At 32.6% G+C, this 21,265-nt stretch overlaps 2 protein-coding genes across 9 annotated transcripts; one reads left to right on the forward strand and one right to left on the reverse strand.

The window, feature by feature from the left end:
• The first annotated feature begins 170 nt into the window (after window positions 1-170).
• LOC114183930 (protein REVEILLE 3-like) lies at window positions 171-6,438 on the forward strand. Of its 3 annotated transcripts, none has more exons than XM_028071125.1 (8): window positions 171-468; window positions 781-838; window positions 1,978-2,101; window positions 2,401-2,580; window positions 2,712-2,816; window positions 4,366-4,475; window positions 4,672-4,734; window positions 5,899-6,438. In XM_028071125.1, the coding sequence occupies exons 1-8, from the start codon at window positions 308-310 to the stop codon at window positions 5,995-5,997; spliced, it is 900 nt and encodes a 299-aa protein (XP_027926926.1). In that variant the 5' UTR covers window positions 171-307; the 3' UTR covers window positions 5,998-6,438. The 3 variants fall into 3 exon arrangements, with proteins under 3 accessions (XP_027926926.1, XP_027926927.1, XP_027926928.1); XM_028071126.1 differs by having other exon boundaries at window positions 4,675-4,734; XM_028071127.1 differs by having other exon boundaries at window positions 2,455-2,580.
• Window positions 6,439-7,716: 1,278 nt separating this feature from the next.
• Window positions 7,717-15,191, reverse strand: LOC114185239. 6 transcript variants are annotated; one of them, XM_028072854.1, is made up of 12 exons: window positions 14,875-15,189; window positions 14,267-14,748; window positions 14,065-14,163; window positions 13,711-13,907; window positions 13,327-13,520; window positions 13,034-13,139; window positions 12,596-12,906; window positions 11,407-11,437; window positions 11,048-11,262; window positions 10,522-10,603; window positions 8,836-10,407; window positions 7,717-8,147 (listed from the first exon to the last, which is right to left on the reverse strand). In XM_028072854.1, exons 2-12 carry the CDS (start codon window positions 14,326-14,328, stop codon window positions 7,996-7,998), a joined length of 3,021 nt encoding a protein of 1,006 aa, XP_027928655.1. In that variant the 5' UTR covers window positions 14,329-14,748; window positions 14,875-15,189; the 3' UTR covers window positions 7,717-7,995. The 6 variants fall into 6 exon arrangements, with proteins under 6 accessions (XP_027928655.1, XP_027928657.1, XP_027928658.1 ...); XM_028072856.1 differs by having other exon boundaries at window positions 7,717-8,141; window positions 14,267-15,191; XM_028072857.1 differs by having other exon boundaries at window positions 11,048-11,196; window positions 14,267-15,190.
• Window positions 15,192-21,265: the final 6,074 nt, after the last annotated feature.

A 21,265-nucleotide genomic window follows, 5' to 3' on the forward strand; every position in this document is an offset into this window, starting at 1 on the left:
CATATACATTTGTGTAAAAGAAAAAAAAAAAAAAAAAAAGCTTGTTTTCGGGTGAACCTCAAACGTTATTTTCTGAGAAAGAATAACAGCCCACTAACTGTTGCCACATGTCTTACTACCATGTTTGTGTGTCTCTATATAAAGGTTGCTTCCAATAACTTGTGGAAAAAAATCAAAGTTAAAATCACTGCCTCTCATTCTTCCCACTCAACTTCTCTAAGCTAAGTTACCAACAACTAGTAGCAGCACCAACACCAACAACACTTCACAACTAAAGAGGTTGTTGAACACAGTGTTAGTGTCATTAATGGTGTCCCTCAACTCAAACCCCCCTCAAACTTTTCCCTTCTTCGACCCCTTCAACATGGAGGATCCCAACAAGAAGGTTCGGAAGCCTTACACCATTACCAAGTCCAGAGAGAACTGGACGGACCACGAGCATGACAAGTTTCTCGAAGCTCTTCACTTGTAAGTCTTTTTTTTTTTCTCTGTAACTTATATGATTCATTCATGGTGTTGAAGTTTCTATTTGCTCTCAAAATTCAAATTGTGATACAGTTTAGGACTTGTTTGGATGCTGTGTTGGGTTTTGTTATGCATGATGAGTTGATTTTAGGTTCTGTTTGTGCAAGGATTTTGTGCTTGTGATTTTTGCTGTAGTGGAGACCCTTTTGGTTTTTGGGTTGTGCTCTGGGTTCCTTTTTCAGTTGGGGTGTCTAAAAAAATTCAATTTTGTTTTTTGCATAATTTTTCTTATGGTTTTCTCTTTACTGATTTCAGATTCGACCGTGACTGGAAGAAGATTGAAGCATTTGTGGGTTCAAAAACAGTTATCCAGGTATTTTTACTCTAGTGAGAACAACGTTTGTGTGCTTGAAACTTTACAATTGGACATTTATTAGTTGTTGCACATTGTTTTCATTCCCATATTTGGCATTTGGGGTAACTATTCAGTATTAGTGACACTAATAGCTTCAAGATTGCCTCAGAAAATGAGAATATTGGTGCACACTCTTCTATTTATTTAAATTCATTTGAACTCATAAAGTTTTATTGGACACACATCTTATTTTATAAGCCTTCATTATAATTTTATACTTTTCAATAAATTCTAACAATCAGTAAAATAAATGTGTTCCAGTGGTTCTAGCGCTCGTCCTCAAGAAATTGTCAGTTAAAGGTCAAGCATAGCTGGTAGGTGATCACGTTTCTTATATATACTAACATGAGTTTGATTCCTGCCTGAACTTATGGATAAAGCTTTGTTAAGAGAACCTTTACCACTTTAGTGATTTTTTCCACCTCTAAATTGATCTTCACACACACACACAAGAAGATATATATATTAAAATGAGTAAAGGTTGACATGATAGTTTCCATAAAATAGCTAATTGAAATCTCAGACATAAGTTTGGCGTTTAAGAAAGGATAATGATATTTTGATCCACTTTTAATCTACTGCTCCGATCACCGTTTAAGAAATTTCAACCATTATTAGAAAGCTAATTTAACTTTTTCCTCCACCAAATCAATACTTACATCTTCTTAGAAGCATTTTTAAATTGAATACAATCTACTCATCTGTATTTTTCTTTACATTCCTAGGGGCAGGGGATGTGAGATGTTCATCATCTCATAGTGAAATACACGTATATAATATAGTTTTTCTATTTACTATAGTAGGAAATAGAAAAGTTACACTGTATACGTGTAGGAAAGACTACACACGTATAATGTGTAGCTTTTTATCTACGATCAGATACAAAGAAAGAGAAAATCTTGTAAAAACTGTTTTTTGATGTATTCTGAAAAGTAGGACAGGTTCTCCTAGTCTGAACTTGACATCTGAATCTTCTCTTGTACTCCTTTTGCAATCTATGTATATATGTGCTACATCTGCTGAGTGTTGAGATTAGACTTGTTCAAATATTCAACACTTCTGAATTGAATTTTTTCTTCCCTTCCTCTTTTTGGAAGATAAGAAGTCATGCACAGAAGTATTTCATGAAAGTTCAGAAGAATGGAACAAGTGAACATGTACCTCCCCCTCGTCCGAAAAGAAAAGCTGCTCATCCATACCCACAAAAGGCTTCTAAAAATGGTTAGTGTGACCAACTTCATTTCAAGTACATGTGACCTTAGGTCTTGTTTGAATAAACTTTCACCAAACATTTATAGAAGAAAAAAAATATAAAAAGTAAATGAGTTAAGTTTCTTCCGTAAGTTAAAATTAACTTTTGGGGAGAAGTTGAATGAGGTAGTTTCTAAGTACAAAGTTGATTTTAACTTATGAAAGAAGTTTGATTTATTTTATCTGTTTTGAGTGCTTGCTGAGAAATCTGTTCAAACAGGGTCATAATCAATGCATGAATAAGTCTTTTATTGTTTGCATTTTATCAGCTCTCACTATATCCAAAGTTACGAAGCCTTTGCAATCTTCATCTGCCTTGTCAGAATCATCATTCATTTATAGGCCAGACTCATCACCTGTGCTTAGACCTGCAGTTAGCAGTGTGCCATTGCCATCTTGGGGTTATAATCTTACGCCACAAGCTGGTCTTCTTTCTAAAGTGACAAAAGGTTTTCCTTAGCCTGAACTATGTTTTTTTAAAATCTTAAATTATGTCTGTACGTACCTTTTTTATGTATTATTTGACAAATTTAGATATGTTGAAATTTATGTTAACATGAATTTTCACTTTTATGGTTAGATCATATGGTATTGAATCAAAAAATCAACCCCTTCAATTACTGCTACAGCAGTAGTAGTGAGAGCAAACAAACAGATCAGGGTGACCAAGGCCAGCCAATTAAAGGTAGGAATGCGTTTTTTTTTCAAATCTTAATTTGATGCAACCTGATATATTCATTTGGATTGTGACAAACTTTTATGAGTATATATAGGTATGTTTGGATAGGTTTTTAGGAGAAGAAAATAAGATAAAAATGAAATAGATTTCTTTATAGGCTAAAATTAGTTTTTGTGTAAATTAAAATAATCTTTTAGAAAAGCTATCATGAGAACTTTCACAAAGTAATTTGTGTATGAGCTATTTTTAGTTTATGGAGAAACTGATTTGATCTGTTTTCTTAGTTTCTTCTCTTAGAAGTATTTATAGAGAAGTATATCCAAAGAGACCGTTTTTATTCAATATATCCGTTTTTTACTATGACTTGTTGGGGATTGTACTTCAATTAACAGATTTAAGTAATGGCAGTTTGTAGGAAACAGGCCTTGGAAGTAAAAAGAAAAATTAAGATAAAGTATCTTTCAAGTTTCCATTTGTTCATTGGGAAAGAGTATTCTAAGAAAGAACCATGCAGACCACGGCCAAAAAAACATAGAAACAACCCAGAAGGATCTAGAAAGAAACTAAATAGAAGACCATAAAACAACTACTTGGATAGGGGAATGTAAGCAAAAGGGTAAATATTTTACACCAGTACCTCAGTTCACATAAAATAAAATACTGAAGTAAGAGTTGGTTTGGGGTTGATTATTAAGAAGTTGGAACACGACCCTCAGAAATCAGAATCTAGCTCATGCATTTTATGTATTTAATAAGCTCGAAGCATTTATTTAATGCAACACCTACAAAAGTAAGAGTGTAATATGTAGCATGGATAGTGACATGGACACAAGTCACAATATGGACACGCACACTTCGACACATCTAGTTTCTAAAATGTAGGACACGGAGACACAGATCTACATATTAGATCAGTATGTATTTACATCTCAAAATTATCTATAAACAAGATTATTCAAATATAATAATCTAAACACATTGTCAGCTAATACAAAAATAAATATAATTTATCTATCTACAATCCAAAAAGCGAAAAGTAATAATCATATAAGATTTGTTCCTTATTTCTATAATCATAAGTGAAACTTATGTATTACAAGTTTATGGAATTTTTAAAAAATTATTAGATTTGTGGCTATTAACATTGTGTTGGGTTGGAGCCATTTGAAAATCATGTCAAAGACAAAAAAATATCTTTCAAGTTGAATACTTTGGTACATCTGTCGTACAAGTATTGTACGCGTGTCAGTGTCCAATACAAGTGTCTGACAAGGGACACACCATTTATGAGGTGTGTCCGTCCATTCTTAGTTTACTGCATGATGAATAAGCAGCACATTCCAATATGTAATGTCAATCTTTCAAACATCAATACTGTAGTAGTTGTTATATTTATTTACAACTGTTCAAGTACTACTATTAAGTTCATCATGCTGTGTGTGGCATGCAAGATGCCTGGTGTTTCCTTCCAGTGTTCATAATCTTTTTAATTACTTTGCTCATGCGTTTTTTTTTTCATGCTTTGTTTGACAAGTTCACCTGTGCTATTAAACAGCAATGCCAGATTTTGCACAAGTATATAGCTTCATTGGAAGTGTGTTCGATCCTAATGTGACCAATCATTTACAAACACTGCAACAGATGGACCCAATAAATGTGAAAACCGTAAGTCACAACGAGCCTTTTAATTTTTTTGGACCCATATCATTAGTTTTTTTTTTTTTTCTCCTTTCTTATGGTGTCTTGGTGAGTGAGTATCCAAGGTTTGAGCTATCAGACTACAATTCATAGGGAAGTCTACTGTTTATAGCTTAAATTAATAGGCCAATGTAGCAGATTTATATGGCGTTTTTCTCTTTAGCAGGTGTTGCTGTTGATGAGAAACCTCTCCACCAATTTAAGAAGTCCTGAGTTTGAGAATGAAGTAAGTTTTCTTCCTAAAGTTCTGCATCTCATTCCTTGGTACCTTTTGGTCAGTCTATTACTTTTTGCACACATGAATCTATTTGGATACCTTTTCATCTCTTGATCTTCTACTTCATTTATTGGATATTATGATGCTTGTTATAAGAGGATGTTTTCAACTGTGGGATTATGTTAATGTAATCAAAAAAGTTATTTTGCAATCTAGATATTTTGTTGCTGGAAACTACAGAGTGCAAGGATCTTTGATAGGGCTTATGATTCAAAATTGATCTTTGTTTTTTTATATTGGATGCTTTTCTTTGATTAAAACAAAAGGCTCAATTATTTTGATTATGTGTGCCTATAGTTTAGTGTTGAATGTCAACAATGCAACATTGTTTTAAAGCTGACCATAATAAAATAAGCACTTTCATTCAAACCCATTTCTGATATTGTAAATGGAAGATGGATTACTCTGTCCAATAATATCTTGAAGCAGTATTTAATAAACTATATCAAATGCTCTAAATTACTTGAAAGTAAGTTTGAATGATTTTTGCATTTCAAAATTTTAATTACTTCTGTTTTCACAACTAGTGTCCTAAGGGCACCCTATAAATTTTCCTTAAATAGTTGGAATAGTTTTTCTTCTACCCAGTTTATACCCATGTTCTGTGATAGGGTTCAATGATAAAATACAGAGTAGTGGCAGCGAAGAGACTTAATTAGATAAAAGATAAGAAACTTAGAAAAGTTCTTTAGGTGGTGTTATCAGAATTAGAGTTTCACTAATATACATAATTTGTTGGTTCATACTTTTACTACACTGATTGCTGAGGTGAAATTTCAATTTTAATTGAAGAGCAACTCTAACATCACTTAGGAACTATATCCAAGTTTTTTACTTAAATGTTAGATATACAAGTGCTAACAATTGAGAAAAGAAATTCAAGAAATTGTATTTCAGAGAGAACTGAGTAAGAGAGCCTCCTTTTTTTCCTATTCAGGTTCCTTTCCAATAAAGGAGTTCTCTCCATTCCATGTGTTCTTTTTTTTCTGCCAGAAGTATTCATTCTCCTATCATTTTTGCTGATGATTTATTGAATTTTACTTAACATAATATGACATCAAAATATATACTCAAAGATTCACTTTTTTGACCAAACATTTGGAATTAATGCAGAGAAGGATGCTGTCATTGTACAATGCTAACTCGGAGAGAAAAAAATCATCTCGGCCATCTTTAACGGACAGATCAGAGAGTGTTATCTTATCTGCTTAAGGTGGTAGCAGTGGTTTGTGCCTGAACACAGATTTTAAATATTTTCTTAAAACAAAATAAGCTTCCCTCTCAGCTACCGATATAACTCCAAATGGTGAAATATTGGACACACATGAGGAGCAAGGATTACACGTTCTACTAACATTTTGTAAAGTGCAGATAGTTGCATGTGCATGTAATTTACTGTCATTTGGGTTTGTATGCATCTTACAAAGATGGTTGTCCTAGGAATGCAGGATAATGAGAGAATCTTGTTGAGGTAACCTTTGGAGGCTGTACTGTACAGAGAACATTGAGAGCTTGTGTGTGTAATTTAAAACCTTCTTTATACAAATTAAGCATATAAGAGAAGTATTATTACTTAGGAAGTGTTGCCATGTTGTATATAAACCAATAAACAGCATTATGCTTCTGAATTGCCATTGTGCTTGTTGTGATGTGGATTGTTGTTGTTATGTGAAATTACGTGTCCACAGATAGTAAAAATTAATAATCACTTCTGATATTACCTTTTTTTTGTATATTTTTTAAAACTATGTTTACATTATAGCCACACTCTTCAACTCATCATTATGAGATGTTTCTGATATCTCACTCTCCCTTCTGATATCTCACTCGCAAAATCATATTCGTTCGAACATCAAAACTTTTTAGTTGGAATAGAAGACTGACAACAATATCTGTTATGTTTTTTATGAAAATGAAATAGAATACATTACATTGAGAAACTGTTGTAACTTCATTGTGTATACTTCCTGTGATTGAAAATTACTTCGCAATTGTGAAAGTTTCACAACAGTAATATCACGATTGCAAATACCATTAGGGACCACCACAATTTAAAACCATGAATAACATATAATTGTGCAAGTTTATACTTTTTTTTATCAACAAAAGAAAAGCTTATGATTTTTTTAAAATATGCATCTAAGATGGGAACTTTTTTCTTCTTTTCACATTAACAATAGAAGATTGGATCATTGAACCGGATGTAAGTTTGTTGGCACCTCCATGTATTTTTTTTCTTACAAAGGTGCAAAAACAGTATTCTGAAATGAAATAGTATTTGTTCAGTCTCAAAAAATCATCCTTGTAGTCCTTTATTCCTTTATTTACGAGAATTTGACTGATATGCTTAAAATAAACTGACTTACGTTTCTTTTCTTAACAAAGTTGTGTTATATACATACAATGAAGGTAGCAAAGACCCTAAAACCCTGAAATTGAAAATGTAGGGAATTGCAGAAGTTATATATTACAGTATTTCCAACTTATCCGTTTAGATGACACACTTGTGTCATTAACGTATCATTGAAAAATCGGATTCAAAACCATTTTTTACAAGACTCCCTACTTTTTACCTCTAAAATTTGTCTTATGTCATAGAATTAAGCATGAGTGATATCTAAAGATTTTATAAATTATTTTAAAATGAACAGCCTTTTTCAGCTTAGATGAAAGAGATCATACAAACATGTTCTGAACAAAAGATTCAAGGAAAGAATTTTTCAAACTGTTAGTTCCTTATTAATCAGCTAATCTCTATTTTCTATTAATTTTTGCTTGGATCATTCATCAATATCCCTAATTTCTTTCTTTATTTTTCGGTTCTCTTATCCCATTAAGCAAAATATGAAAGAATCGTAAAATCTTCATACCACAAAAACGCAAGCAGACTCTGCTACCTAACAATTTTTCTTCCACCTATGGAGCCATTAATATCCCAAAACTTGAAATAGCCTTTTTCTTCCTCCTGAATACAGCATTAGTCTTTGTTCCAAAACCAATGTTGGAAGCACTTTGATATGTTAACAAAAGGAAGACAGCAAATTGAAATCCCAGTAAAATGTAAATTGTTGAAAAATCATTAATTACAGAATAGCTAATTTTTTCCAAAGAAAAGCATCATATGAAACCCAACTTCCATGTAGAAGGTAGATCGGCACAACATTAGGTGAATACAATCTAGTATACACATCAACGAGGATGGACAGTACCCTATCTATACCCAAAACCCAAGTCTAGCTCTTGACCATACATCCCCTGGCTGTGACCTGAGGCATGGATTGACTTTGGGTTTGACCTGAGCTCCATCTCAAAAAGCCTCTGAAGTGCTTCTGGATGATTTCTTCCACCACCAACATCTGGAGCTAATGAAATGGCCAAAAAGTATTTCAGGAATTGAAAATAGATCGAGACTAAAAAATATGGATTAAAATTTATCATGTGACCCGGCAGCAGTCGCGAAACAGAAAATAATAATCACTATCAGGCATGATATTTTCCACCATAGTGTGTTTGGCTTGGTTGTAAGCAACAAAAAATTGTGGTATCACCTTGAAAAAATAGAAGTACTCGTTGCTTTGAATGTGAACGGGGAAACAGAATTAGGCTACCATTAACACTACCACTCCAAACATAGCATACATGGCTAGAAAAGTATTTTGTTCACAAAGTAAAAGCAACTGTGTAAACCAGACCAGAGCAAAACCAACAATATGAACCACAGATAAATGTATCTGAATACGTGCATTGTGTCTGTCCTGTGTACACACACACACACACTTAAAGTGTGGATACATGCATGTACGTGTGCAATGTTTCTGTGACATGCCCATGGCAGAGTCACATACTAAAGTGTGATTAACTAACTCTTAAAACACCTACCCATCAAGGTGAATGAAACATGGGAAAGCAGAAGAAACTATAATCAAGATCAACTATGATCATTGAAATGCACAATAGTAAGTACAACTGTGCAGTTTTGTATGCATTCAAGTTAATCACAGTAATCATACAAAAGGCAAATACAATGGTAATGTACATCAAATGTTTTACCTTGTAATTGCATTCCAGGGCCACCAAAAGAAGGATGCTGGTGACCATTAAATGGGAAGCCTTGGCCTTGCATTGGGTTTGGTTCCTGCATGAAGCCAGTCATCGGATTGTTGGGATGAGAAGGCACAGGTCCACCCCTTGGGAATCCACGTAAAAGATGAGGTGGGGGGTGGTTTCCTTGCATGTGCATCTGTTGTAACATAGAATGATGAACAGGAGAATCAAACCCCGGTAGTCCACTACTAGGTTGATGGAAGGGAGGATGAAGCATATTTCCCGGGAATTGATGATTTGGTGGTGAGTCATGATGAATCATGCCCTCAGGATTTGGAAGCCTCATATAAGAACTAATATGAGGAGGATGAGAATCCAGTTGATTAAACATTGGGCCACCATGATTTAACTGAGGGTGGATCTGTTGAGATCGTTGGACATTAAGATTCTGATAAGAAATACCAGGTTCTCTCATATCATAAGGACCACCATGAGGGTATGCTGGGCCTTCATGATTTCTCATAACAAGTCGGTCATCCCTAAATGCAGGATTCAGAGCTGCCAGTTTTCTGGTAATGTCAACTGTTGTGTCTTGGGACATATCTGCTTTAACTATATTTCCAGCAGATAAAAAGTTTTGCAGAGGATCACTAACTGTAATCAAGTTATCTTCTTCTGGAAGGTGAATATCACGAGGCCCTTTGAAACCACTAGCTTTGGGAAATTCACTCTGAAGCAACGATGAATTAACATCTCCCTGGGAATCAGAATAACCCAACCATTGTTCATCAAATCTATTAGTTTTGGGTTGATGTGTTTGCTCTGGTGGCAGGACACCACTTCCACGCCTGTTCAGTGTATGTTCACCAGTGGGAAGGTGAACATTGTCTGAGGTAGGGAAAGGAAACAGAAGAGACTCTGAAACATTAGGCCCTGCAGATCCAACTGAACCCCTTTGAACAGAAAGGGGTGCTCCAACTGATTGAAGCTCCTTCATAAAAGCTGACCCAAAAAGTGTTTCTAGTGTCAATGTCTTCGATGAGTTGGAAACTTCAGCATTTTCTTCTCCAGGATTATCAAGAACATTGCTGGTAGTAAATCCATCAGAATTCGGAACCTTTTTTGTAGAAGAATCTAGAATAGATGATAGTTCCATATCATTGTGTGAGGTTCCTTTCTGTAACAAAGAAAGGAGGTGTAGGGATGCATGATTATCAATTGAAGTAGACTGCTCAGTTTTTCCATCAAGATCTTTGTCCTGAATAGGCTGCTGATGTGATGATCCATTTTCACTAACTTGTGATAAAATTGACTGTTCCAGATCTTCACAGGTAAGAACTGCTGGTGAAACCTCAGGCTTATCACTCTTGGACAATTGCAGAGAGTTGTCAATAGTAGTATGCGCTGCATTTGATGCCATATGTTCACTAATTGGTTCAGGATTTAGGAGAGAAAAATTAGATGCAATATGACCGGTTGTTTCTACATTAGACGTCTGCAAACCCCCCTTTTCGCCACCAACAATAAGTGAGAGCAAGTCATTTGGCCTCTGTGTCATGTCATCCACTGGATTTTTTTCTGCAGTAAGGTGAGGAGGGAATAAACAAAATAAACTCGAATCGAGTAACAAAGTACAAACTTAAAAAGCATAATAACATTAAAACCACTAACGAACATTTTATTTCAGTATACCTTCTTCAACAAACCAATGAGCAAACTTGGAAGATTGGAAGGCATGTGGACTCCAAGTTACATCAGCTTTATTATCAGGCTGCTATAAGAGCAAGAGCATAATTAATCAACTCATAGTAAAATTGCATTGTAGAAGCAGAAAACAAAACGCTTGTCCAAACAACTATATTTTGAGTCAAGCAAGATAAGTATTCACTTTTCAAAAATATCCACCAGTTTTGGTTTATCTATTTTTATAACCTAAAGGACACAAGAAATAGTTGGATCAAGATTCTAAGTTAACGTGTCCTTGACATTTCTATAAGGAAATTCAGTAAGTTCCACAATTACCTCAATAATACTAGTATATTTGTCACTGTCTACGGTTGAAGCATTACCAAATAAGTATCTCTTTTTCACAAATATCCACCAGATGTGGTTTATCTATTTTTATAACCCCAAGGACACGAGACATAGTCGAACGAAGATGATAAGTTAACACGTTCTTGACATTACTAAAAGGAAATTCAGTAAGTTCCACAATTACCTCAATAATACTAGTAGATTTGTCACCGTCGACTGTTGAAGCATTACCAAAAAGCTTGTATAGGATAGAATTTGAATTGTCTGGATTGAGAACTCCCACATCCTCCTTTCCTTTTACTTCAGCATTAAGTTGAGATGCTTCCAAGACTTCTGAAAGAGCAGATCTCTTCCTCAATTGATCACCCGTTCCAATTTTAATGTCGGGAATATCCAAAACTGATGATAAATTTAAAATGTTATCTTTCACATGACTAATTGAAATATTTAGATTTGTGCTTTGAAGATTCTTTTGATCATTATCCATTTTCTTGGTTGATAATTCTCCTTTATTGTCAGAATTTATACTGAATACATTATTACCTCCAGCATCACCGGGTGCAGGTTGTCCGGCCTATGCAAGCATTAGGATAAGAAAAAAAAATGTATTAAAAAAGAGTCAAGAATAATAGTACATATTATAATAAAGCACACTTCATTTGTCAATGACAAAGTGACATAGCAAGCAAAAGAACTATAGTCATTTGCTGCGCACGTGCCATGTTTTACAAATAACATTATATAATTTTAGAGATCAGCTAAGTAAAAATCTAGGGAGAAATTAAACTTCTCATATTAAACTGTGTTCTCAAGTTCTAGACTTTCAGTCTTTAAGAAGAGAAGTAAGTCAGCAGGAAAGAAAAAATGCAGCGAAAAATTCTACAACATCCTCCTTCATATTGATTCAGCATCCAATAAGAAGGGAAGAGGCGGAGAGCTAAACAATGAAGGTAGAGACTGTACTTGTGTACCTTTCTGGTTATACAATATTTGAATGATGTTTGGTACTCGGACATTAAAAATTTCAGCAGAATGTTCTTTTAAACAGTGTATCCCAATCTAGTATCTTGTATCCTCTCTTACAATGTTATCAGGGACAATCAAATTACAGATCAGTACCATGCACTCTTCCTTGATTGGAGATTGCTCTATAAAAATCTCGAAATCTCTAAAGTATTTTGTATTTTAACTGATAATTAGACATGAAACCAACATTCAAACCAGAAAACATCAAATTAAGGTTGGCTGCAATGACAGAATCTAAGTTTTGGTGTCTTGAAACTCCCAGTAAGGAAGAAACTAGTGGCTTGAATAAAGCCATCATTCACTTGCAAACTATTTAAGTTTATTAGACAAATGTCATCACTCTTCAGACAGTCAGGACATTTTTATAACCACACTCTAACTATAACTTCGAAATAATAAAGTCCTTTAGTGATTTTTAACAGTTTTGTGCCAGTAGAGCAGTTATGATTCCCATCTAAAAATATCACATAATAAAGGACTTGGTTCTCAAACAAGACATACCAACTTTCTATCATAACAGTAACAAAAACAAAAATTCCCTACCCAAAGAGATAACATTTAAAAAAGAAGATACCAAAAATTAAAATTTACGAGTAAAACTAAGTTAAATGCCTAATCCAACAAATAAAGAAATTAATCTTTTTGCTTAAAATTTGAAATAGAAGCTGCTAAGAATAGCTAGGCTACAAAAGCTCTAACCAGTTACCTCTGTTGAATGAGTGCTAACGGATGTTTTGGTAGCAAAATTACGTTCCAATTTTGTACTTGCAAATCCTGGAGGTACAAGTGGTCTAGCTGCTGAAAGAGTCTGTGAAAGGGAAGAAGATTTCTCATCATTGCTTAAAGCTGCTACAGTCACATGAGGCTCCACAGACTCATTGTTCCTATTAACTAGCCTTTTCTCATCGTCTTCAACAAGTGAAGTTATGTCAAAATCCTCGTTATTCTTGTCTGGGTTCAACTTATGCTTATCTTGGAAAGCTTTGTGCTGTTCCTTTCTCATCAATTCAAAAGAAGCTGGCAAAATCCATTTAATAAATAATTCAATAGCATGAACTTAACAAAGGTAAACAGAACTTCTAAGGACATAAATAATGAGAACACATACTGAAAACCACAATATCTTCTAGAGAAGAACAGTTACCTCTTCTTTTTCTTTCCTCTTCAGCCCTGTCCTCACTTGTATACTCCAAAGAACCAAATGTTTCATCATTATAGGAGTCATTAGTCTCCCTACGTGAGTGAGGTGCCTGGATAGCATCCAAAGCAAAAAATAACAAGCATTGAAGTTAATAAAATTAAAATATGATTTCATTATTATCCATGGCATTCCCACAAAAATGATAATCATACTTCAGAGTAACGAGATGTCGGAAGTAATTAATATTGCAATGTAGCTAGAATACAGTTGTCTGACATACAACAACTTCCACTAACCTTGTAAGGACGTGGAGGATGATATGGCTCACTAGACCGATTTAGCTGATAGTTGTCATTAGCTTTAAGTTTGGGAGCAGACAACCCAGGGGTATACCCAGAGGGCCGAGGAAAAGAACCACTACCTAGAAGCCCATCATGCTCAGGACCTTGCCAAGATCTACGGGACTGGTTGCCAAAACGTTTTGCGGAATCTGCAAATAAACATAGATAACGAAATAGATAAAAAGAACCTTTTACAAAATCTTCTACTTCAACACACCAATCAATGAGTCCTAGATATAGACAAGAACGTCATCAGTCCAAACAGTTTAACTGTGTACATAATTAAAGATTCTTCCATTAAAAAAACAGGATTATTCTTTGCTGATCAAGTATAAAAACCTGAATCCCATTCAGATTGAGAATCACTGTCTTTATCAGACCGTCCAGAAGATCGAGTCTCCCATTTTCCATGGATTCCCCGTGGAAAGCTATCCCCTCTGGTGGGAGGGGACGAACCATAGTCATTACGTCTAAAGCTATGCATTGACAAACCGCCTGAACTTCTTTGTCTATCTTGAGAAACATCTTCAAGTTCACTGTTTTCAAAATAAATAGATAATGGACACAGATCACCAACAAAAGCAAGGGATGAAAACAATAACTGAAAAGAAAATCGCAGCATTCCTGCACAAGTTCATTGACTTGCTTCCATCACACGAGTAGAAACAAATGATGCAGCACCAAAAACTTTACCTTAAAAGCGATTGATCAAACCCACTAGGCAACTCTCTGCATATATCCAATCCACTCACCGATAATAAAAATTCCCTCGTGTATGAAATTTTTATCTTCCTGAATCACCACCCACAGATTAGTGTTACAACACGCATCTTATTTTCATTTTGATGGAAATCATGTATAACAAGCAACAAGATTATCAAAGAAGAAAGGTTACTTTGGCAATCCTTGATCAGTAGCCTGATCCAACAAGTTCTGCTTTTCACTTTCAAAGCTCATTTTGTTCTCTCTACCTAAGAATTTCTCTCCGCAAAGTTGGTGAAAATAATTTCCAACCAATTTACAATGCAAAGTATCAACCACAAAGAGCACTAGTCAATGGCCATCATCACTTACACAATTCGTAACGCAAGCTCGCCCATATAACCAAAAACTCTTTTGCTCCCAATATCAAACACGGTAAAAGTAATAACCCTCAAATATTATTATCCTACTGTAAGCACGAGGTGAATTCCTGCTTATCCATCGCCTACTTATTCAATCTATGATGTGAAAATCTTGAAAGCCAAGAAAACAAAGAACTCAGAACCAATATACACAGGCAAAATTCCAGCCACTGATCCAACTCAATCAACAAGACCCACTATCCAAAACCCTCCCAAGCTTCCTCCTTTGTGAAAAATTCGCAATACCCATCACCTAACAAGATGAAAACCACTCTCCTCTTCAATGAATTTCGTGAGAAATATATATACAGTTCATCACCCAAAAATCATAACGCAGATTCATTGTTAAAAGAAATTCAATTCAAAATTTGTGGAATACCCAAGAAAATTGGCTCCAAGGGAAAACGAAAGGGACCGTAACCATTGAAGGGTTTGGGCCTAATCTAAAGCTCCGCCGTGAAACTATGAAAAAGAAATGAAAAGAAAAAACTAGGGTTTTGAATTTTTACAGAGGACCTGCGTGGATCGAGGGTTATGGAGAAAATCGATCACCGAAAGAGCGTGGAATCGAAATCTCGGTGAGTTATGGCAGTGATGGATCGCAAAGGAGGAAGAGGGAGTGAGCGAGAAGAGAAAGAGATTTGAAGTGAGAGAGAGAAAATCGTTACTATTATGGTGTTATAATTATCTACGCCAGGCATTGGGATAGGAATGCTTTTTTTTTTCTACGATGATAAACAAATTAGTAATAATTAGAATTAGTGCCTTAATCTCCCTTCAAAAACACCATTTATTTACTTCTTACTACTTTCTAATAAATTATACGTATATACGAGTAAATAGTGTTCGCGGTTTAAAGGATTTTTTTATCAATATCACACATTATTACATGTATGATAAATTTGTTATTTTTTATGATACTTATGTTATAATACATTTTAGTTTAATTCATCATGTGAAATATTTGTACTTGTTAAGATTAGGATTTATCCGAGATTTTAACTTTTTAACTGGATAATTCGTCTGTGTTATTTTCCTTGAAGAACGATAAATAACTAATGTTTTAGTGGAAAATATTTAGTTTTTATATATTTACTTACTTTTAGATTATAAAATTTGTGTAATGTTTATTTTAAGGTGCAATGAGTTATAAAAAAAAAAGACAGCAGTAAGCAGATGAAATGAAAATTGTACTTTTTTTATTTGCAAATGTATTGTTTTTTTGCTAGTAGAAAACTTGAATTCAAGATGTATTTCTCCTTTTCTTCTACTTTTTATTCTTAAATTAAACCATATGAAATGAGAAATGTAATTTAAAATAAGTTCAAATTGTGATTATGGTGTATGAGTAAGAAAAAGAACTACAGTGCATGATTATAAATGAAAATTAATTTTTAGTTGTATTTGATACTTGTAAGTAACATAATCATAAGCAGGATTATGTTAGTTTTTAAGTTGAAAATTACTCCATGTAAAGCAATAATGCCTATAAAAAGGGAATAATTTTATTTTAAAATATTGATTTGGGAAATTTTATAAAATGATGTAAATGAGTAAGTTATGTTTGAATGATAATTTTAAAAAAAATTAAGATGTAATTTTAAGTATGACTTTAGTTTTTTCGATTAGTATTTTTTATGTTAAAATTGTATTTTTTTAATAGGACTTTAATATTTGTCTTCTAAATTCATTTAAGCGTAGAGTTAAAGGACATGATTTTTTTTTTTAATTATTTTATTTTAGGGTGAAGTTTAATTTGTAAACAATTTTAATCTATATGACATTATTTTACAAATATAAATTTATTTTTTAGATTATTTAAATTAGAACACTAATGCAAAAAAATAAAAGTATAACTCACTAAGATGATTATACTTCACTCATCAAATAAGTGAAGTGATATGTCAGTTATCATTAGAAGCGTCGTAGTAAATGGATGCAGTGACAATTTTGTAATAAAGTACAAAATTGTCTATGCCGGTTATAATTGAAACCGTCAAAGTAAGTGAAAACGATGATAATTTTGTATTAAAGTACAAGACTTTTTATGTTGGTTATCACAGGAAATGTCATATTATCTTTAATTTTCTTCCTATTTGCATTGTATTTTGACACCCAACCTTCTTACACCTTACATTGTACTTCACACTCCCAAAATTCCTCCTATTTGCACCCCTATCTCGTCCTTGTTTTGGTGGTTGTAGGTCTTTCTCTCGTTTTGGCTTATTCTCTCTCGTTGGGTCTCTCTTGCTCTCGCACCTCTCCCGTTTTGTAAGAGGGTGTTTTTATCTCATTTAAGGTTTTTTTTATTCCTCCTATTTCTCTATCTCTTAATCAATATTTTAGGTTTCTAAAATCTGCTACCACAACTCCACCGTCGTTTGCACCAACATGCCACTTGAACCCTTAATCTCCTTTGACCCATATGTCGTCACATTGTTCAAGAACACTGCCTTCCTTATACTTCTCAACAACAATAAGGTCTAGAAGTTCAACGTCCTCAACGACACCTTTATACCATCCTCAAAGTTCACCGGCATTTCTCGTGCCTGCGCCTATCTTTACACCACGAAGCCCAACCACGAACTCATAAAGGACTTCTTCCTCCAAGTTCTCGCGTGACAAAAAGATTTCTTTCTCCCACTCTTTTGAAATTGTCTTTGCGAGTCCTTCTTAAAGGTCGAATAATAGCTGAATAAGAATAAGAAAGCAAAAAATTACACTTTTTATGTCGATTATATCACAACGGTATAGAATGTGAACTTTTTATGTCGGATTCATAACTAACATAAAAGTTAAAACTTTGTACATCGATTGTATTTGTGTCAATTTCAGAACCGACATAAAAAGTCCTTTTAATATATTTGTAATTGAAGTTAATATTTTGAATAAATTAGAATTGAAGAAAAAAAAAACATGGTCAATTTATAATATTTGTAAATTAAAAAAACTAAAAATAATATGATGACATTAGTTGTCTATGTAAATAATTAGTATAATTATAATATTCATTTTAGATAAAGATTTTGTGTTGTCGTCAAAATTAAATTGTAATATGAAAAAAAAAACCAACATATTAGTTTAATTCAAGAAAATGACTTTTATGAAAATGTCATTGACATAAAAAAACACAATATATATTTTGTAAATGCTAAAAAAAATATTTCATTTTATTCTTATATTTGATTAATATATTGTATTTGGAAATTGTGACAGTGTAATGAATAATTAATTGTAATTTATTGGCATTTAAATTGAAATTATATGTATATATATGAATGAAAGTGTATGATATTATAATTATGATATACCATATGATGAATTATATACGTAGTTATTTTCAAGTAAGAAATACTACCAGAAGATGTTTATATTGGGTATTGAATTTGAGACTCATGAAGAAGATATCCTAATCTTAATAATATTGAAATCGTATAGATGAAAATATCAAATGATGATGATAGTTGAAAGAAAATCTTATGATATAGTATATTGTCCGAAAAATAACATGATGATAGGTCATTGAGATTTACCTTTTTATATGAGTAAAAATATTCCTATTAATTATATAATTTTCTTATGGTGATAAGTTAGTGGAGGACACTTGTTTATGATGCTGATTAAATGAAAAATGAATTTGTATCTACTAGAGTATGTAGATGAGATGAAATTATAATATATCTATGATTTGATATATACTCGGAGGACAATTTTTTTTCAAAAATACCATATCTTATTGTATTTTATGTAAGTGTGCTATTCATATGTTGATTATATATTACAGGGGAGCATGCTGCATGGAGACTATTTTAGAAAAGGTAAGTGCAAAAAAAAAATTAAGTATTAATATTTTACTCACTTCCTCCTCTTCTAAAGTTAAAATTATGTATGTGTGTGATGGTCTTTAAATATTAAATATTTAAATATAATTGTTAAAAGAAATTTTACAATGACAAGACAATGAATTAATTGAACCTTTTTAGTTCTTAAATATAAAAATATGTATAAAAATATAATAAATACATGACTACCTTTAATAAATCATGAATATTAATACCTATAATAAAAAAGAAAGATTAAATATTATAAACACAAATATATTACCTAAAATGGATAATTTCTAAAATTAAGTTTTAATTTAAGGATTAAATATATTCTTTAGTCCATTCATTACAACAAAAAAATTACAAATGGTTCTATTCCAAAATTTGATTTTATTTGGTACTTTTACTTTTAAAAGGGTTTTATAATTCATTTTCAGCGATGTTATTTTTTTGTTTTTTTACGCGGCAAACAATTTTCTCTTGAGTATATGTCCTGCTTATATGTAGAATGACACATGTATGCCAAGTGTTTAATCTTTATTTTTTTTAATGAAAATTAGTTTTTTTTTTTTATAAAAAATACATTGAATGTGGAACTTATTTCATGATTTTTATTTGTTTATCTAAAATTTGTAACTTTTTAAATATTATATTATAACCCTTGTTACAAAATTTGTTAGTTTATGATAAACTCACGTATTTATAAATAAAAGTTACAAATTTGGAGGTCAAAATTACAAACTCAGAATATTTGGCACAACGTGATGTTTTATAAATATCAAACTGCAATCCTTCGACAAAAAGTGTCAAACTGTAACACTCGACTTAAAATCGAAGCAAAAAAATCCTTTAAGGGAACTTGTTACGAAAAAAATAATAATGAAATGGATAACATTTTATACACTAGAATCTATTTTTTTATTGTTTTATAATTTCAAATTATCAAGAAATTTCTTAGCCTTTTTGTTTGTATTTGCGAAATATTTTTTTCTAATGTATGGGTACATATAATATTAAAAAAGTTAAATTAAATGAAAGAAAATAAATTACACAGTCACGATAACTTGAAAGGTAACAAAACTATTAGCTCAAGTAAGGTTTTTCTTTTATTTTGTGCTAAGCAAACAACACATAGTTATTGACTCATTGTTGGTAAAATGGACAAGGTGAAAATAAGAAAGAAACAATGAAGAGAAAGAGGAATGATAAGAGAAGAAGAAGAAAGTTTTAATGTTTCATTTTGAGAAAATTAATAGATAGTTAAAAGATGGGGAAAAATACACTAGAAAAAAATTATAAAATAGTGACAACTTTTATGATAAAATAATATATGTAGAGACTAATTTAAAAACTAATTTCCTAAAAATTACTTTAAAAATCAATTCTTTAGGTAGTAGAAACCTAGTTAGTTAATTTTAATGACTAATTTAGAGACTAATTCATAATATAAACTATTTTAGTTACTAATTTAGAAAGTAATTATAATTTTTTGAAACTATTTTAGTTACCAGTAATTCTTAGTTCATAAATTGATATCCAAACTGGTTACTATAGTGAATATTTTTTTTTTACTAAAATTGATCATTAATCAATAATTTCATTGTAATGATACTTTGACATGGTGGTTTTAATGTATTCCAATCCTTTAATTTTCTTGTTGACGTGTACATGATGTAACTTGAAAAATGCATGAAAATATTTGTGATTGTAAGAAATTTTCAAAAAATAATCAATTTAGTATCAATCTTTTTTTTTATGATGGTTAGTAGATTTTTCACATTAAAGTCAATCATTTGTTAATAATTTAATTAAAAAGGTATTTATTTATTTATATACGTTCCTTAAACCAAAAATATTATATTTTAATCAAATCTCACATATTTTTATTTAAATTATGTTTCACTTTTATCTTCTTCTTTTTTCTATTTATTTTAATTGTATGTTTTTTTTTCTCTTGTCAAAACACAATTAAATTTGGTTCATTCTATAAAGACTTTATCATAGTCCATGTGGGTTGAGGTAAAAAAAGTTCACATTTTTACAGGTTAAATCGAACTTACATTGGACAAAGTTAAGTTAAACTCATGTATGGTCATGTTAAGTAATACTCACAAAATATTGAGATGAGTTGAACCCATGTTGAGTCAAGTCATGTTGGGTGCACCTTAAACTGAGACAAGTCAGACACACCTCAAATCAAATCAAGGTAGACGCACCTAAAACTGAGTTGAGTAGGGTGCACTCGAGCTCAATCAAGTTGAGTCAAGTTAAGTTGGACCTATGTCGAGCTCAATCGAGTTGGATCCACATGAGGCAATGTATAGTTGAGCCTACGTTAGATTGAGTAAAGTTAAGCCCCTATTGAGCCATATAAAGGCAAGTCAAATTGGACTTACTTTGGACTAAGTTGAGTCAGACCCACCTCAAACCTAGTTAATTCGAGCCTACCTCATGCTCATTTGAGTTGTGTTCACCCTTAGCTCAATTGTGTAAGGGAAACCTCAGACAAAGTAAAGTCAAACCCATTTTGGGCTAAGGCAAGTTAAGTTCGCGATAAGTCAAGTTGAGTCAAGTTAGACCCGTGTACGGTTAAGTCATGACTAATCCATATCAGATTGTGTAGAGTTCGATTGGGCTCACTTCAAACCGAGTTAATTCAAATCCACCTTGGACTAAGTAGGGTCAAGCCCATCTCGGTTCGAGTCGGTTCAAGTCCATCTCTAATTGAGCTAGATCGAGTCCATCTCGGACCAAGTCAGGTTGACCCCACTCGAGTCAAGTTGACATAAGCTCACAAAGGATTAAGTCGTATCAGGGGAGGGGGGGCACCTCAGACAAAGTTTAGTTGACCCATATTAGATTGAGTTGAGTCAATCCCACCTCTAATCGAGTTAAGTCAAGCCTACCTACTTTAGGTTGAGTATAGCCAAACCTCCACCTTTGACA

The sequence above is a fragment of the Vigna unguiculata genome, chromosome 5 (assembly GCF_004118075.2).
Source record: "Vigna unguiculata cultivar IT97K-499-35 chromosome 5, ASM411807v1, whole genome shotgun sequence".
In the NCBI taxonomy this organism is placed as follows: Eukaryota; Viridiplantae; Streptophyta; class Magnoliopsida; order Fabales; family Fabaceae; genus Vigna; species Vigna unguiculata.

What these genes read in the sequence shown, in the direction of transcription:
- LOC114183930 (XM_028071125.1), top strand. Translation starts at nt 308, where the DNA reads ATGGTGTCCCTCAACTCAAACCCCCCTCAAACTTTTCCCTTCTTCGAC. An exon ending in TTTCTCGAAGCTCTTCACTT is followed by an intron (nt 469 to 780) that starts GTAAGTCTTTTT and finishes TACTGATTTCAG; the next exon opens with ATTCGACCGTGACTGGAAGA. An exon ending in TCTTTCTAAAGTGACAAAAG is followed by an intron (nt 2,581 to 2,711) that starts GTTTTCCTTAGC and finishes TTTTATGGTTAG; the next exon opens with ATCATATGGTATTGAATCAA.
- LOC114185239 (XM_028072854.1), bottom strand. Translation starts at nt 14,328, where the DNA reads ATGAGCTTTGAAAGTGAAAAGCAGAACTTGTTGGATCAGGCTACTGAT. An exon ending in ATCCTCCACGTCCTTACAAG is followed by an intron (nt 13,140 to 13,326) that starts GTTAGTGGAAGT and finishes GATGCTATCCAG; the next exon opens with GCACCTCACTCACGTAGGGA. An exon ending in TCATTGGTTTGTTGAAGAAG is followed by an intron (nt 10,408 to 10,521) that starts GTATACTGAAAT and finishes ACCTTACTGCAG; the next exon opens with AAAAAAATCCAGTGGATGAC.